Source organism: Antrostomus carolinensis, unplaced genomic scaffold (assembly GCF_000700745.2).
Source record: "Antrostomus carolinensis isolate BGI_N321 unplaced genomic scaffold, ASM70074v2 scaffold20534, whole genome shotgun sequence".
Lineage (NCBI taxonomy): Eukaryota > Metazoa > Chordata > Aves > Caprimulgiformes > Caprimulgidae > Antrostomus > Antrostomus carolinensis.
In genome coordinates, this window is record NW_010308914.1 from 10,288 (window position 1) to 29,287 (window position 19,000).

General features: G+C 42.5%; 1 protein-coding gene across 1 annotated transcript in view; it reads right to left on the minus strand.

Moving 5' to 3' along the window:
• The window catches only part of LOC104523391 (ankyrin repeat domain-containing protein 6-like), a gene marked incomplete at its 3' end in the record, with an annotated part of 27,323 nt that extends 9,882 nt beyond the window's left edge, over positions 1 to 17,441 (minus strand). Inside the window, exons 1-2 of the mRNA XM_010165948.1 lie at positions 17,322 to 17,441; positions 7,256 to 7,354 (exon numbers count right to left, since the gene is read on the minus strand). Coding sequence (XP_010164250.1) covers positions 7,256 to 7,354; positions 17,322 to 17,441 — 219 coding nt within the window. The remainder of the gene's footprint in view (positions 1 to 7,255; positions 7,355 to 17,321) is intronic.
• Positions 17,442 to 19,000: the final 1,559 nt, after the last annotated feature.

A 19,000-nucleotide genomic window follows, 5' to 3' on the forward strand; every position in this document is an offset into this window, starting at 1 on the left:
AGCTGCAATAGCTCCAATGCTGCTGCAAAAACCAGTCTTTCTTTCCAGCTTTCCTTTCAAGTTGCTTTGAAACTGTAATGCTGAAGCACAGCCTGAGTCCAGGCACAAAGACCAGCTTCAAAGCTGCACACAGCCTTTCTGGGAGATGAATAAACAGAGCAGGAATCCAATCCACTTCTGCTTATCTAGATAACGGTCACCAAAAACACAGGCGGGGCAGAGATACGCCGTGTATCCTGAGGAAAAAAAGCTTGCAGGAAGCTAGTACAAAATAGATGCAAAATTTCTCTGCTACAAATCTCTATCAGATAATACCACATTATATTAAATACTAAAACTAGAGCAATTTCTGTATTTTCTGTACTACAGTCTACAAGTCTTTAGATAACTGGATAATTTGAATAATTCGTTCTCAAAGGTAGTTGGCAGCTGACTTAAAAATTGCTCTTGGTGGGGTTCTTTTTTGCTAATGACACCAAAATAGGTATTAATCCATAAGAGAAAAATAAGCATTGCCAACCACAACCTGTCAGTAAACCTTGTAATACCAACTGCCACCACCAGTAAATCATTAAATTGGCTTATAATCATGAAGTTGATATTAAAAAATTGTGTTGAGGGCTTTTTTAAAAAAAATAAAAATAAAAATTGCCATCTATGTTTTGTGTCTATAGGTCACATTAAGACTGGAAATGTATTTTAAGAGATTTTAAACAAAGACAATAACGGTTCCAGGAACTGGGACTTTCACAAAAACATGAAGTATTGAAAAACTGACAGCACTGCAAGTTCTCTGAACTTGTGCATTTATTCCAAGCTTAAAGATAACAAAAACGTTATGGAAAATGTCCAAAATAATACACCATCTCACAAGTGCCAGTGTTGGACAGTTTACAGGAGCTATTATTACCACACAGAAATCTGCTCGCTAACAAGCTGGGGAAGAACTTAACACCCTCTTTTGATGGTGCACGGTACTGATGACCAACACAGCTACTGCTACTGCAGCGCTGGGTAACGTGGACAGTGCAAAGGCCATTTTATCTGACTACCATGAAGGGGAAAGTAATCTGTCAGCCTATCACTCCCAACTGGTATTGCTGCACCAGCAAAACTTTGGAAGGTATTATAACAAAGACTAAAACAAGATGACATCTGCCACTGTGATGGATGGAGCTTTAACAATGAAGGGTTGGTTCCTTCTTCTTTACAGCCCAGAAAACTGATTATGGCAAAGACCAAATTGGGGGCAGGAGTGGACAGTATTGGATTTAGTTTGTCATTAAGGATCTTCTTGCTGGGCCAGTTTAAATCAAGGCTGTTCTTGTTGTTAACCCAGTCCTGTCACAGTCATTGCAGTGAGGTCAAAGGCCATTCAGCTTTTTGGGGTTTGTAGATAGGACAGCTACTTCTAATGGCATCTCAGTTAAATTAAAACCAAACAAGTATTTGGAAAGCAGGAAGCACACCTGACTGATAAAGGGGCAGGTATCCCTTGTGGAGCCCAGCCCATGTGCTCAAGGGTTATGCACCAGGGCTGCAGAGCAGCACTGGGATGGTTTCACCCATGCTTGGGCTTTGTCCTGTACTATATCCTGGTCCCCAGAATGGAAGCCTGGGTAGGTGAAGGGACACAAGTCCCGCAGATGGCAGGCTCAGATGCCTCCTGCCCAAGGTGTGGGTGTTGGCACTGACACCCTCCTTACACAAGCAAGAGAGCCAAGTATCTAAGAGCTTGGAGAGAGCCAAGTATCTAAGAGTAAGGTCCAACCAGCACCCTGACCAGAAAAATAGATACCTCATCCATGTAACAGAGTGTCAAAGGACATCCCAAATCCTGCCTCACCTGGACAGAAGCACCTCCCAGTGAAGAGATGGCAGGTATCAATGTCATGCTGAAGGTCCCTACCACCCCCAGGCCCTTCAGCCAGCAGGGCAGGACCTGGTCAACCATTCCCTTGGGCCTCAGCACACACATTAACCTTACACTGCTTAAGGTGCTGTGGAAGCTGAACGACCAGACTGCGATAGCCTCTGCATGAGCCACTGAGCAACCCAGCCATGGATGGTGCAGCCCACCTATAAATAACACTGCCTGCACCACTGCATTTCTGACCTCTCCCGCCGCCCCATTAGCAGAGGAGCAAACCCCTATCTTGCCTCTTATGCAGTCACAGAAAACAGATGAGTTACATTTTTTTCACAGCGTGAATTTTCAGCCAGTGTAATCAGTGACTCATGTATCTTTTTATTAATTGCTAAAATAACTGTCTCTGAAAGCCCTCACCGGAGTTCTGCCTTGAGCAAAGGCATTAGGGGGCTGTTTCAGAGGCTCAGAGAAAAATTGCACTGCTAAATGCATATTAACTGCCCAGACTATTATGTTGGGCACAACTTTACGATCCTATTTGTAAGTGATTTATGCCTTAGGAACAGACCACAGATCAGTAGCAATGAAGAGAGATAACTCCAGTGCTGTGTCACGCAAATGTGACCTTGACAGAAACAACAAAGTCTGCCTGAATGCAGATATGGGCCTGAAATCAGAAAGACACTTAGGTGCTTAAGTGAGGCTTGGTAGAAGTTTAAGACACAATGTCGTGTCTTAAATCCCCTTCCTCAGCTGCTGCCTAGCTCTGATAGCAACTCAAACTCAGCTGTTTCCATTTCAACGCCCCAGACATCTCAGCTTGCACACTGCCATGTGGCACTCCAGTCCTGGTGGCACCGAAGAGGTCGTAGAGTAGCACAAACCCAGCCCTGCCACAGCTCCTAACACATTTGTCTCTCCTCCTCTCTCGCACACTTGCTGGAAGAAGCTCCAGGCAAGTTGTGGGTACATCCACTAGCCTTTGAAAGAAGGCCAGCGAAGGAGGTGGCCACTGGCTCTTCTGCAGTGGCCCAGAAATTATGGCACTCTCCAGCCTGCCTTGCCAGGAGAGCACTGCTGTGTTGAAAGAGCTCCATCTTTTAAGAAAAACACCTGTATTCACTGGGCTAGAAAGAGGGAGATGCTGGTGGGAGACTGGGATGGAGCCTGCATCCCCCAGTGCAGAGGGTGCAGGACTGCACATTCTGAGGGCTCTACCTATAATGGGCCCACCACACAGCAAGGTCCAGCACCAACAGCTACATTTCCAAAGGGTGAAACCATGCTCTTTACAGAGAGCTTAAACCCCTGCTTTCAGGAGGGGGCTACTGGCTGGGAGTCCTGAAGAAATGCAGATACCTAACTCGTGACCTTCTCCACAGATTTTGGCATTACCCCTTTCCTTTAGCACTTCTGTGCTGACTAGGCCAGTGGTGCTTGCTCAGTGTCCTGGTGTTTGCAATTACCTCCTCGAGCTTCTTCATTTGCTGACAAACTTAAAGCAGTGGCTGCAACCACTGGGACCAGGCACCTAGGATCTGGACATGCATCTATTTTACATCCAAAGTTCCCCCCAGGGGAAAGGAAACAACACAAGCAGTTTATAAAAGGGTTTTGAGTAGACATTAGAACTTCTGCCAGCTCTCCTGAGTTATTGGAGTTTCTATTACAGACTCTACTGCCCAAATTTGATGAGATTTGGTTTACACTGGTTTGTAATACATGTTACTTTTTCCTTTCTCTGCTCTAAAAAAAAAGTGCTATAACCACCATATTTTGTTTTCCTGCACACTTCTGTTCTCCAGAGCATCCATCAGTTGTATGATCTCCTTTAAAGCTCTTCTCCAGTGTCATGCTTTGTTTCCTCATTGTCTTTCTATGCTTGCAGAAATCACCAAACTGTCTTGCTACAGGAGAATTGCCCCAAAATAATCAGCAAAAACTCGTGCCTTCCATCCCTGGTACAAAGTGCTGGATGACTCTCGCAAAGTCTTATGCTATGAAATCAAACTGCTAAATTCACAGTAGAAAGTTCAAAATATTTTAAAGTTAAAATATACCCAGGTGTTAAATACTGGCAGGAGCATGCAAACATACATGGATCATCTAAAGCAGACGTACACGAAGGCAACTGAATGTGCCCTGGTGTTTCCCAACATCACTGTGCTGCTGTCCTCCTCCTCTGCTAAAGAAAGGCAGTCGTGATACTTCGCTCTGAACAATAAATGATGACGTATGACCAGCAGAAGTGAAGAAGACATAAAAAAATAAGCATGAATGAAAAAAATTGCATTTTAAATGAGATTGAAATGGGAGTACAGGAATAAGCTACTTCCCATATTTATATTCATCTAGAAATGATTATGAACCTTGGATTATTGTTCCATTTGAAATTTATTTTCTGCTTCTTAAACTGGAGCTTCCAGAAAGGAAGTTTCGGGGCCTGGGGCCTTTGTTTTAAAGGAACTTGTTTTCCCAGTCAGACTTTCAGAGAGTGCATACAGGGCAGGACACCTGATGCAGAGCACCCAGCGCAAAGCTCACCATGCAGTCATGCACCACAGAAGAGCTTGGTCATGCCAGGCCAAGGGTTGCAGCATGCAGCCATGGGAGATGTCAAGCTCAAGGCGGCAGGGTTGACGCACAAGATTTCTAACCTCCTTCTCTCTTTCTGATCTTCTAGGTTCCTTCCTAGCCTTTCTCTTCTCGTTTCTCTTATCTTTTTCGTCCTTGATTTCCTTCACCGGGACAACTTTCTCCTTGACTATTTCTGAGGTGTGTGCTGTGTGGATACTCATTGACCATTTAGAGATGGCACTGGGATCCCAGAAAGACTTTTCGGTATTGGCAGGGAGAAGGAAAGAGTTAGCTCCCGGGGTGGCGTACTCTACAGAGCTGGACTCCACCGGTTGAAATTCGTAATAATCCCACTCCAGGCCACTGGAGGTCATTCTTCAACTAATTCTTACGGCTCTGACCGAGTTTTAAAGAATGTATCTGCAGAACATGAAGTGAGTGTTTTAATCTCTCCACAGCATTTAGCAACTTTTAAGTTTCTGCTTATCATGTGGCAGATAAAAAGTTAGTCTTGCATTCATTCACTAGCTACAGAGAATCAACTCCAAAGTAAAATGTGATTAGGTTTCTCTTGCTATTTAGAAAAATAAAATATAGGTCATGTTTTTAGAACCTGGAGGTTTTTTTTCTTTTATCACAACAATGCTACAGACAAAAATCAACTAAATGATTTACTTTTCAATTAAATATGATACTCCTCATTGTCATGAGCAATTTCATCTCTGAACCTAAATCTGTATTCCTGAAAAACAGCAATGAAACATAAAGATGTTAATCAACACTTGATACTAAGATGCCTTCACTGCCAAATAAGTACACAGTGAAAGTGACCGAAGGCGTAATTAATAGATTGCAATTAGAATATGAACATATTCTAGGGGGCATAAATAAAGTGTAAAATGAATTATACAAAGAGAAGCTATAAATAGAGAACCTTCTCTGAAGACCCATGTAAAAGGAAAACAGAAATATTTTACTTAATACCTTACACAATCAAAAAATTTTCACTTGGAGTTTTAGCCTTCCTCCTCTGAGACAAATCCAAACACACACTCTGAGATTCAGCAACTCATGAGGCTCTCCTCAACCCCAACCAAATTCCTAGTACTAAATACAAAGCCAAAATCAAAATACATTTTACAGAAACAGTACCCGTGAATCAAGCATGCATCTATTCTGTGCAGATTAGTCAGCACATTTAGAAGCGGTATCCAGTTGTGAACAAAGCCCCTGAAAAGACTGCAAGGCAAGTCAAATAGGTCTTCTATGAGATGAATATCACTATAATGCAAGACTCTTCACTAAACTGAAATGATGCTAAACACTGATTTACTGTTTTTCCATTATGGCTATCACGTTTATATATAAACAGCCTAGATTTAATACTATAGGATTAAAAAAACCCCCAAACTCACTCAAAAACCAGTTTTCACAGAAAGTAAATTTCAGCAAATCAGTGGAAGCTCCTGCATTCTTAGAGCAACTTGCATTTCTCAGGAAAATTGACTGTACTTGTAAAGTACCTGCAATTTTGTATTAAATACCTGATGAATCATTTTTGCTGGGAGAAGTCAAAAAACATACTCAGGATACATCTGTATAAACTGATATTCCCGTTACACTTGCAAACCTGCTCCATTTCATAGATGGGCAGAGTGAAAGAATAAAGAGAGCAGGAAGCAAAGTTTCTTCCTAGAAAAACAAGTTTCCCAGTAGAAAGCTGGCTCCACCAGTACCACAGTCTGACACTTGCCAGACACAGACTGCAAACGTCTCACAGGGAAGCAGCTACTCATGCAGAGAAGGAAACTATAGATTTTCAATTTCTATAGATATTCAAGACCCTCTAGATGCAAACAAATGCCTGAGAGGACTTTCAGAAGGCATCTAGACATTTCCAGCATCCTTTTAATAGCCCTCTACTAACCACCTTTGGACCTCTAGGTCTCTTGAAGAATCTACACTGTATTTATTATGGGGGGGAACAAAAGCAACCCTCCCTCAGACTCGTTCCAGTATGCTATCAGAAGTTAGCAACAAATATGCTGAAGCCACAGTTATTCAACTGCCATTGCACTTTTCAGCCTAAACCTTTGTTCATCAGAGTGAGGTAACTAAAACCACGTTACCAGTCACTCCAATGCGTCTTAAAGCCTGGTTCGAGGTTAGAACTATTCTTATGGAAAACCAAGAAATTCCAATAATCTACATATTTTAAGGAATAATAACAAACCACCATTTGCTAAATTCAAAGCTGGCTTCGTTGTGCTGACGCTTCACCACACGACAGCCTCACAGATGCGACCACCCCCACACCAAGCATGGCTGCCAAGAGGACAATGCCCCTGCGACGCCACACAGCGCTGCGGGAAGCTGCTCCATACTCTATACGCTGCAGCGTGTGTCTACACAAAAAGCATCTCCCACTTCAGGCAAAAATCACAACAGATTATGTCCCCTACCTGATGTCCTCCAGTGGGTTCCCAAAGAGTACAGCAAACTCTTATTTCACTTCTACACCAAGCACCAGACAACTCTCGCTGCTACTCACACCTGGCCAGTGCAACCAGTGCTCTTATAAAGCTCTGCAGCTTGAGCAACAGGACCAAGCTATTCGATGAAAATCACCACATTTTACATCTCCCATGCAGTTTTGCATCTCCAAATTAGAGGTTACATCTCCAAATTAGAAAATGGAGAGACAGATTTTGTTTTCATTTAATCCTACTTCAAAGAAGTGAAGGTCTACTTCTGTTTGCAAATTACCTTCTCCCCTCCACCCCAAGCCAGAAGGTTGCATCTACTTACGTCATCCTGAATATCCAGGTCACAACCTGCCTTCAACAAAACCTGGACAACGTGGAGATGACCCTTGTGGGCAGCAAGATGCAGGGGAGTCCGGCCATGCTATGAATGAGAAGAAAATAATAATATCTTTAGGTGAATTTTTATGCGTGGTTGTTGACCAGAATTTTATCCTTTTCCTCATTCTTCTGTTCCTGCTTCTCTCTCTGAAGCCTACAATAGCAGCAATTGGCATATATTAGTGTACCAAAGGCTTTACCTTAGTTTTGTGTATGCTGAAAGCTCTTCCTCCCCCTTCAGCAACATTTCAGTTTATCTCAATAATACTATGAGATTATATTCACATAAGAATACTTCCTTACAAACTCGGATCTGGCTTTGTGTCCACGCCTAAGAAGAATTCATGACTCTCTTGTTTCTGTCCCTCTGGAGCGCAGAATTGTCAACTGCTTTCAACTTCACTCTGTACACCAAAGTTGCAATAGTGGGCTAATTCATACATTGCAATGGCTACTACCATCTTTGTGATAGAAATAAGAATTACTGGACCGTTGTGTATGACGGATGCTGCCCTTAAAAGGAATGGAAGACTTGTAGTCACTTCAAGTGACTTCATGTGTACAACAAACAACCTCATTTTGCCCAAGATCTGTCAGTTTTTTTTAAAAAATACTCTAACCCACATGAAAGTAGGAATATAAAATAGCAATAAGAAATTCAAGCTATAGTGTAATCAAAGATGTTCCCTAATAAACAGAAGGACAGAAAAGTTTTAATTAGTGAGATGGATAAATAATACATGGTTTTAGGAGAAAAACAAAACAAAACAACAAAAAACCCCCCAAAGATTGAAAACTGATGGTAAAATCATTTTTTTTTTAAAAAGCATCTGCCCAACACATGGGTTCCAAAAATCTAAGTGAAATGACAGGAGGAAGACAATAGTTACTTGTAACTGACAATAGTTACTTGTAACTTGATCATCTTTTGGCAGAATTTAAGATGAAACATTTCAGGAAAAGGGGAATGGGCTGCCTCTCCTAAAAGAGGTAAAGAATCGACCTAAAAAGAGGCTCAAAGAGAGAAGACATTGCAAGACGCAGTCTGGACAACAGAGGAGAGCTGCAACAAGGAATTCCCTAAACATTTAACCCATGCAACTTGAAAAAGAAAACTCATAAGGGAGAATCAAGAATTAACTCTTGCTCTAGGAAGTGTGTTTGTGTGTGCGTACACCTATATACACACACACTTGTACATATATATATATATATATATAAAATCTCAAAGCATCAACATGAAAAGCAAGTGTTTAAGAACTTAAGAACTGTTAAACAGCAACATTCTCAAACTGTTGATTGCAAACTTTATTTCATCGCACTTAAGAAAACAGGATTCCAGACGTTGGTAAAATCACAGAGTATCTTCACAAAGAATTGTGTTTTTTTCACTAGGCATTTTATGAGATAAAGAAGAGTTATATTAGTCTTCACCTATACCTGTTATACATCTATTTGTTCATTACCAGTGCTATCTTCTATTTTTCCACCCAGAGATTTACCCTGCAAAGGAACATAAACGGCCCTAATACATTACCTACAGAAGGAGCAAACACTTCAAGAGCTGACTGGCAACTAGTCGCCTGAAGTAAGCCGAAGGCAACCACCACCTCCTGAGGTTTTAAGCAACTTCCCCAGTGGGAAAGCTACTTCAAGTAAATTAAAAAAAACCAAACTCGGGACAGGATTGTTTTCACACAGCAAATCCCATACCCACATAGCTGGTAAAGCCTCGAGAATCCAGACTCTTCAGAGCAAAAAGGAAAATCATCGCTGAAATCCACAGAACAGCTGGGGATGAGATGTCTGTGGTGTTACTAACTAGTTGTGCTGTGCTTTGAAAACACAATCAATATTGATTAATTGTCCTGTGTTATCGATGTGAAGGGCCAGATCTAAGGGAAAAGTCCTCACCCACTTTGACATGTGGGTCTCTCGAAACCCAAATGTTGTCTCCCGTTAGCAGCAGCAGCTGGTTCCCACATGGGAAACATCCATTCCTGTCCACTGAAGACCTGGGAAGGGCTCATTTTGGGCTGTCACCACTGCCCCTGGGCAGCATCCAGCCTATTGCTTGGGTGCTTCTCACTCAACCTGGCCACAGGTCCTTTAAACACCTTTCCCCACAGTGAAGGCCACCGAGCTGCACCAAGCACGCTTCCTTCTCCATCAGCCTGGAGGATAGCCAGGGCTACATTGCTGTTCCAGGGAAATGAATAGCAGAAGGCATAAAAGTCTCCAGGCAACGTGGTGGGGGGAAAAAAAACAGAAAAAAAAGAAAGGAAAAAAAGAATTTAAAAAAAAAAAAAAGCCAGATTGACAAATCGTTCCCAGCTCTGAACAATACGTTTGGATTGCGAATATGTGCTCCAGCACGTCCAGGTTTATGGATTCTGATTTTCTACATTACTTAATGGCACTAAGTAAATCACCTAATCCAGGCATCTCACTTCCCAGCAGGTTACTAATATATCACAAAAACAATTTATTGCAATCTGTGCACAGAGCAGAAAAAATCCCAAACAAACCCAACCTGAAGCCAGCTCATGTACTTTAAAAGGAAAACAGCGTCAACTACATGAATATATCACAGCTGGGAAACTTTCTGATAACATAACATCTCCAACCACTGAAAAAAAAATGCTGAGGTGCAGCCAAAGGTACTGTGTTAAAAATAAACTATGAAAGCAGAGTATGAGTTTACTGCAATATGAGGGTCACATTTTCCCCATGCAACACACCTTTGCAGGCAACCGCCACACGGAGCGTGCTGGGTGCACACACACAAGAAAAGGCTGCAAAACCGCAGAAGATCCACATCACACAACCTTCACCTGCCCGTTCAGTGCCTTAAGCCACATTGAAATAAAGCTGCCCCAGGGAATGGGCTTACCCAGAGGAGGCTGCCCTCGCCCCAGAGAGCACCAAGTTCTGCCACTGGGACCAACCCATGCCGTGCCCTCGATAGCGGGCAGCCCCCGGTGCTCACAGCCAGCCACAGGAGATGGGTGCTGGAAGAGGAAGGGGCACTTGCTGGAAGAAGCCACCGTGAGGCCAGGGAAAGCTGCAAGCAAGGGTTGTCTGGCTCTTCCCGTCACTTAGCGGACAGAGTTTCACATTACCTGTGCATTTCCCCTATCATCATGCCCAAGACCTCAAAAACTTCATTCAGGTGCCCAAAACTCAGGTTTTTGTTTGTTTGGTTTTTTTTAAAAAAAGAGTTATTGAAACAGAAGACTAGAGGATTATTTTTATTCCAAAGGGTTTGTGTATTTCAAGATTCTCTATCCAAAAACACAGGTTCAGAGGCTTCCCACCTATTGGAAACCCCCAGGAGAGGTGGGGCTCTCTTGTTCTCTCTCTCTGGTCTCTTCAGAGACCAGAGCTACTGCATACATGCAGTCTTTGAGCTCTTCCCATTATAAAGGGACAATATAAAGGAAAACTATGACCCTACCTAGGATGTGAGAGTGGGAAGGAGGATCAATTCCAGCACATTACACTGATTAGAGGCTCAGGCTTTTGGAAGAGCAGTGATCATCTCAAGATTAATCATAACTCTGCTGCAATGCCAGATTTTCTTTTTCTTCCCAGTAACACCAAAATAAGAGCAGAGATGGGCGGTACAGCTGGACAGTGCTCCTCAACAGGCAACACTAACACTGGAAGAACACTCCCACCTACCTCCCTATGCAAACATATACACAGGTTTGTATGTACATATGTACACACACCCCCTGATCCAGAACAAACTATGAGGGACAGACAAGGTGATTTGAGTGCCCCTCATGCTGTGATGACAAACTTAGAGCATCGCAATCTTTGGCAAGAAACTTTCAACAGGTCTGTGGCATGGTGGGAAGCCTCAGCAGCGACAGCTAGAGCTGCCCTTGCCTGCCTCTCATCTTCTCCTTCCTGTCTGCAAGTCAAACCAATAGTCCTTTACATCAGCTGTGAAGGATATGGCTGAGGGGCTAATAGGACTTTTTATTTTTTAAGAAATAAAATTTTTCTCTCACAACAAGGCATCCTACCTAAAATATCTCGGAGGAAGAGGGAGGAAGGCAGATAAATTTTCCTCTGCGTGTCTCCTCCATAAAGACATTTGGCACTCACCACTGGAGCACTTAAAGAGGTGGCTTATCTGAATACACATGGGTCCTATTGGGAGAGGAAACGTACAAACAAGAGTGTCTCCTATAGATGCTCACTGCAAGGAGACAACACTAAAACCAGAAACTCCTTAGCATGCAGATTACCGACTTAAAAGCTTGTGAGCATTTCCAAATATCAACTCTAATGGTTTGGGGGTTATTACAGAAATACAGATGAGAAACTGCTATGACTTGGGATTAATGAACCAATAAAGCAGTCATTCATACAAAAAATATGCAATTTGGACTTCTATTCAAATGTAAATAATTGCTTCAGCAGGCAACTAATCATACAAATCCTCCCGTGTCATGGGCTTATTGACAAAATAAATGGGACCTATTGCACTAAGGCTGCAACTTCCAACAACCGTGACATGCTGTGGGGCTATCAGGTTGCAGCCAAGTGCAGTCAACAGCCACATGAATTTCAGCAGTGAAATGCAAGGGTGGGGGCTTTGATTGTATTTAATCTTTATTCTAACTTCCAGGCATTGATAGGCAGCTGTCGATACATATGGTTTAAAAGGAGAATTTTCTTAGAGCAGTTGCCAGTGTATGCACTCTGCAACCAAATCCATTCGGGGGGCCTCAGCCACGTGAGCTTTCCTTCTGTTTATGTATTTGTAGATGCTTTTATGCAAGCACATTCAATTCTCCATCTCACCCTGCTTTTGTCCTGCACCAGGACTGTTATTTATTCATTCCTTCTGCACTTACACAAAAACATGCAGATCCACATTTTATTAGAAAGCTCAAAAACAAAAAAACAAGTCACATTGTTCACACTGATGGTTTGTTAGACTGTTCCCCATGAATAACCTGCTCAAGTCAGCAGAAAGTTTCTCACTGACCTCAATAGGCATTCAGCGAGTCCCTAAATGTTTGCTAGGCCCCTGTCATTAATTTTTATTTATTAAACAGACACAACCACTTTTCCAAATTGAAAGAGCATAAAAATGTGAAAGCATAAAAATCTATTTACTTTTTGTTTCTTACAAAGGAAGAAAAAAAAAAAGATTGTTTTAAAGAACTCAGCATGCTCTGAAGTTGCAATCCTGATGACAAGCACTCCAGCATTACGAAAGCGTTGCCATATGGCAGGTTGGAAACACAACTAATTCTAAAATCAAACCAAACAAACAGAATTACCGAATCAAAACAGACGCGCTACCTTCTGCGTTTCTGTTTTTTTCCAAATGATCATCCCTTCTCCACAGAATTCAATTTTATATCTAAAATCTTAAAGTTATGCTCTGCAGAAAAGCTATATTCTGCTTCCCTTTGGAAAAATACTCATAAAACTCCTGACGCTATACAAATTAAAACCGCCCGTACTATCTTTATGACTTCCTCTGGCAATCTGCTTCACGTTTCACAGAGAAGAGGCACGCTCCTCTGTGAACACTTGCTAATACACAGCTTTTTCTGGCCCTATTAATTCTCACTCTTGAATGCTACAATTCTCACTCTTAAAATGCTACTCATCCCATGCTGCAATGCCCCAGTGAAATCCAACACCCAGTAAGTGCCTTGTTTCGGACAGGTATCCTTGAGATACACCAGAAATTGATGCCTGGGAGGTGAAATCCTGCTTCTCTCCATCCTCCAGACACTGTTCTGGGGACAAGATCGAGAGGAGCAGACCTGATCTGAGATGTCACTACTGCCATTCCTCCTGGGCCACTCCTAGTAGTTCTCAGCCCTTTTCCTAACCTATCTTAACTCAGAAAATCAAAAGAAAAATAACGCAGGAAAAGGCAAACAACATCCTGGGAGGACAGCAAGGCAGAACAGCTCAGCAAAAGTCCCAGCTCTTAAATGTCAAAGATGCAGCTGTCAGTAACTTTACTGAAAGAAAGCTCTACTACAAAGGGTCTGAAAGAAGGGACCAGCTTTCTTGCTTGAAAGAAAAGACTTAATTATACCAGGTTCAGTTCTTAATTTTCCAGCTTTTGCAGCATATTCACCAAAATACTTCCTAAAGGCACCTGCCTGTTGGATCAGCCAATTTGTATGATCAGTTGTTCAGGGTACTTTTTGCCCTTTTCATAAAGAAAACAGCTATAAATTTCACACCTGTGAAGAATGTCAGACAAAAGTCACCAAAACAGAAATAATCTCTTCATCCTACCAGGCATCCAAACAGAGCAGCCTGGTCAAGAAGATGCCCAGAGCAGAACCATGAAGCCTCATGCACTGAGATCCAGACTGTTTCTTGGCCACCAACTCACATGGTTGGTGATAGAGATCCCAGCACCAGGATAAGCACTTGATGTACATACAACGTGGGGCCACCAGCCCTCTCCCAGTCTGGGCTCCCTGGTGCCAGATTCTCAACAGTGCTGTGACCTACTGGCCATCGGCTCTTCCTTATGTATTTTAAAAGGCCCCAAATCTGGGAAGAGCCCCAGTGTCCCCCAGTGGAGTCAGGGAAGATGCTGTAGTGTACACTTCCAGATTGACTTCACCTGCACAGATGCCTTTCTGCTAACACTGGCAAAGCAAAACAAGTGTATCCCTGAGGAAATGCTGAAGTGAGCACCTGGACATACCAATTTGCCACTGAATTTTGATTCTTTCATACTGTGCTTCTTCTGAAATCGTATAGTCAGAGGTGACAAAGAAGAAATACTATTTTGCAGCTGAATTGTTTATTGAAGAATATTAACCACATTATATAACCTTCCCCATATACAATAAAAATACAACTGGATGAGCTTGCCAGCTATCCAGAATTTAATAGTATTTGGTTTGTTACAGAAAATAGGCTTCATTTTTCTTACGTCACGCTCAATTAATCCAGCTTCAATAAAGAACTCTCTAGCACTTAGCTCTAGATCCTGGTCACTTCAAGCTGTGGCTCTGCATGGTTTCTTTCACAAGAATCGGTCTGTGCTTACAGATGCATATCTGAAATATATTTACAGCCTAAAGTGATGTGGGAACTTTTTCTCTCCCTCCAAAGAGCTTTGTCTCTGCATGCTTTCTTCCAATAAAACTCTGATAGAATTCAGTAGGAATCTTGGCTGGCAAGCACAAAATCTCCTTTTTTTTTTTTTTTTTTTCCTCCTTTGGAGAAAATCCCTAGAATTTAAACTTCATTTGACAGAAGAAACTGAAAACTATTGAATAAAAGCAGAAGACATACAGGTAAAAGAGAACTAAGGCATGCACATAAATACATTTATTTTTAGGCTTCATTTTGCACTGAGTTTTATCTTTGGGAGGGGAGAGGGCTCTAAGTTTCAATTTATCTGAAAGTTTGATCAATAGTTCTCCACTACAACAAGCACATCATCTAATTTCCATTGTAAACTTAACAGTCCCTATCCTGAAAACAGTTCTTATTTTGTGCCTGTTCTGCTTATTGAAAGCCTGCACAAGAACCTGGCTCTCAAATGGCTGAAAAATCCCTTCAAATGTTCAGTTTAAACGTACTCGAGGCTAATTTATACGTGCTTGCTCCTGTGACAACCTTGTCCTTGCCTTGAAATGGCTCTTTCTCCTTCCAGCCTTTATGTATCACCAGATTAGCAAAGCAAGCTCTTACAGGGTATGTTTACACAGCCTTTCATAGGTAAATATGCACATGCTCTCCCTATGCAGCCAGCTGGCTGGGTGAGAGCCAGACACAAACTGGATGCTGCACAGACCTGGATAGGGCATTACTGAGCCTGATCTGATAGGCTTTGATAAGGGCAGCAGCTTGATCTCACACTTCGTGGTTCATATTGAGCTCACCTCTATCTGCTTCACAGCAGGAGCGGAATCAGTGTGTGTGCATCTCCAAACTGCCCCAGGCACAGAGCCTCTGTTGCTCCTCTGAGGGCCTCTCCGCTCCTCTGTGCGCCCCTCCACTGCCTTGGCTGAGCTGACTTCATCTCTTCTGAGCAGGTACTTGTCACCCAAGTACCTTGTCTGTTGCTGTCTGCTGATGTGCCAGGATGCATCCAGAATGGCGAGAGGGACAGCTTTTGTCACCACCCCTCTCAGGCTCCATGGGGATGACCCACAACCTCCCTAAGAAAGAATAGCTACAATGCTGTAGTACCAGGTCAGCTTCAGTGATGGCCTCACAGCTCACCAGCGAGCACAGCTTTCTAACAGAAACATTAACCCTTTGCACCCGGGTACAGCTTTGCCACCAAATGAGTTTTGCTTTCATTTTCCATACAAGGGTTGAACAACAAAGCAAGTGCAAGAAGCAGGAAGCCACCTATATCATATGGGAAAGAAAAACTTGTAACTCTAGCAAATCTGCATTTTATCAAATTAACCTGATTTTGTGTTTGAAAGTCAGATCTACACAATTCTTATTGTAATTAACATAAGGCATTGATAAATTCATAATAAACAACCTTATAACAATAAGAAAGTAACAATTCTGCATTTGAATTGTGGATGATGGCAACTAATCCCATGGAGCAGCTAAATCAGTGTCATTATTATTCTGGCAACCATTACAAAGGACACCACATTTCGCGTGCAAACAGTGTGGAAGCTGGATTTGAAATTACATTCATTCACAGATTTATACAAAGCATGGCATCCTTTCAATCATTTGTATATTTTCTGGTAGGTTTCTCAGCAGTCTCAAAGCTCATGAACTTTTAAAAAAAACCAAACCAAACCAAACCAACAACCACAAAATCCTGAGCTAACATTCAGACATCTGTAATTCAGCATTTCCCCATCTATTACTGAATACCTTTAACAGCTGTTCATCAGCTACAGAGCTGCTTGGACAACAGAGCCAAACAGGCATCTTTATGGGACCATTCACGTTTATTACGTCTGTGCTTTTTTATCTACCAACAAGAGTCCATTTAATTTTGGCAAACAAAACTTACAAACACCAGTTGTCCATGGATCACACCAGCTTTCAAAATAAATACTATCTACAACTCAAACACTGCAAAAAGATTGAGAACAACTGTTACCAACAGATAGAAAGAGGAAAAGGCAGATTACTTATCAAATATACTCACGTTTGCTTTCCATCTCTAAATATTATCTCCCATACATACAGAATGTTCAAAACAGATATGGAAATACAAATAAAACTAGATACGTTGCAGAACAATAGTTCATCAAAACAGGATGTCCCAAATTTTACGTTACCGCTCTAAAGATCTAACTTACCTAATTCTTTCTAAGGGTTTTTACTGATCAAACCTTTTTGCAACTGCCAATTCTATCTCATCTTTTATATGCTAGTATTATTTACAACATCTTGAGAGTCAGGAATAGATGAGTATCAGTCTGAATTCTCGAAATATCTAAGCAGAAATGCTTTGATGTTGACCTTATCTTGAAGGTACAGGGAACACAGTTTGCAACCCCCCAAGTCTGGAACTGACTGGAGACTACACAGTGTGAACCAATGAAGATATCAGGTATAAGTGAGGCTGCTGTAATCAAGAGACTTCAGCAGCAAGAAACACTTTCTGTGTACCTTTACCTTAAAGCAACAAGTGGCTTTCCCCCATCCCCTCACCCAGAAAGATGGGTGCTCTGAACTGCCTTCCCTCGACAGTGATGAATTGCTCCATTCATCAGTTTTTAGTGTTCAAAAGTCAATGCATGCTTTGAAAAACAGAGCTGCCCCTCCACCAACACGCTACGCTTCTAAGGACTCGGCGTTCACCACCGCTGCGTCCACTGGGAAGTGTATAAACACCAGACATGCACTATATTGTAAATTCACAGGAGCTATTAGGTATAAACCCCAAGGAAATCTAAACACTAACCTCAGTTACATTGAGAATGGCAAAGCTAGGAGGGCATTTTCACAGACAATGGCCTAGGAGTTACGTTAGTTCCCAGGGATTTCGCAAAGCGTTTTTCTCTCGTTACCTTGGTAACGGCTACCTTGGCACCCTTGTTGATAAGCTGCACCACATTCTCCACTTGGCCTTTGTAGGCGGCTACGAGCAGGCGTTCTGAAAGCACGGCGACCACATCCTGCTGGCTCATGAATTAGGAGAGAAAGGTCTTCAGGTTTCTTCGGTCCAAAAACAACGGCTTGGGATTGGTTCAAGCAGCATGCAGGCGGGCGAGGAACGACCCCAGCTCCCTGGACAGTGACGTTATTGCTATGCCATCCTCTGGGCCTGTGGATCAGAAAACAACACTGCCATCAGCAAGGTTTCAGAGATGGAAGCACTGCAGCAGCTCCTCCCCGAGTGCTCATCTTTGCATCGCTTTGGGAGGGGGTCACAAAAAAACCCTCGGAGCCTCCTGAAGACATTGCACTTCTCTTGCAGCGCAGAGGGATGTAAACAGTAGCACATTTTCAATGCGCTCTCATTCCCCTAGTTTGGGACAAAAATCCTTAAAATTTTCTGAGGGCTTAACTATCTTTTGGCCTAACCTGTATTTGTGTGGCCCCATTCATTCTCTCCTTCCCTCCTGGCTTCCCAGACTTGAATTAGCCAAGGACGGGTTAACTACCTCCACTGCTAATAGCAGCTCAGCCTACATTGGCCAGGGGAACGAGAATAGTTTATAGTTACTGGCTGCTGATATAAATGCAAAAACCTCTGGCCTGGAAGGACCGAGTCCAGTCAGCAATTAAAGGCAGCTGACTGTTCCCTCATGTATAAAATGCTTCACAGCCTCCCCTGAACCATCCCAAGGTCACCTTTGGGAGGGATCACAACCTGCAACCGGGAAACACTCATCTTTGCTGTCAGCCAGAAACGATGGTCCCCCCACAGCGCTGACATCACGCCACACTGACCCCAGAAAAAATTCAGATTTAGCATTCATCGTGCAAACTTGTGAGCATGTTCTTGTTCCCAGGCTCCACTGACCCATCCAATGAGCCACTGGAGCTGAAAAGAGATTTCTGACATAATTCCAGAAAATGTATCTGCAGAACACTTTGAGCTGTAGGATCCAGAACCTGCCCAGTTTGGGAGGATTTCAGCTTTACCTGTGCTTTTCACACGTTGGCATTTAATTGTTTCAGTACAGGAAAAACACCTTCAAGTCAGTCAGTGTGTATACAGATGATTTATCTTTCCCTCTCACCTGAAATATCACCACACTGCTCCTAATCAGCTACCAGTGTTACAGACCTTACATAGTCCAAGGGTAATTGGCACAGGGACTAGATGATCTTGGAGACTGGTAGTGGAATACAATGTCTCTCGCCCTTATGTTATCCTTTTGAATCCATCTCAAAACAGCAATAAGTAATAGCTACTACTGCTTAATGGCTTTGCTGCCCCCTTAAATTGATTTGTTTGTCTTGGTTTAGCTGATAGTACAAAACCCTCCCCATCATAATCCCACCACTCAGAGTACTGACATTTTTGCTAACAGCTTCAGCAAGGAGATCCTCGCCAGAACAGCAGAAAAGATTTAATTTCTGTCCTCATACCAGGAAGATCCTCCCAGCAACAGGGAGAAAATGCATGGGTTGTTGTGGCAAATGAAGCCCCCATCTTCTAAATACTGGGGACGAGACCTTTTAATGAATATCACTTCAGTGTTATAAGATCATATCCACCAGTACACCTCTGCAACAA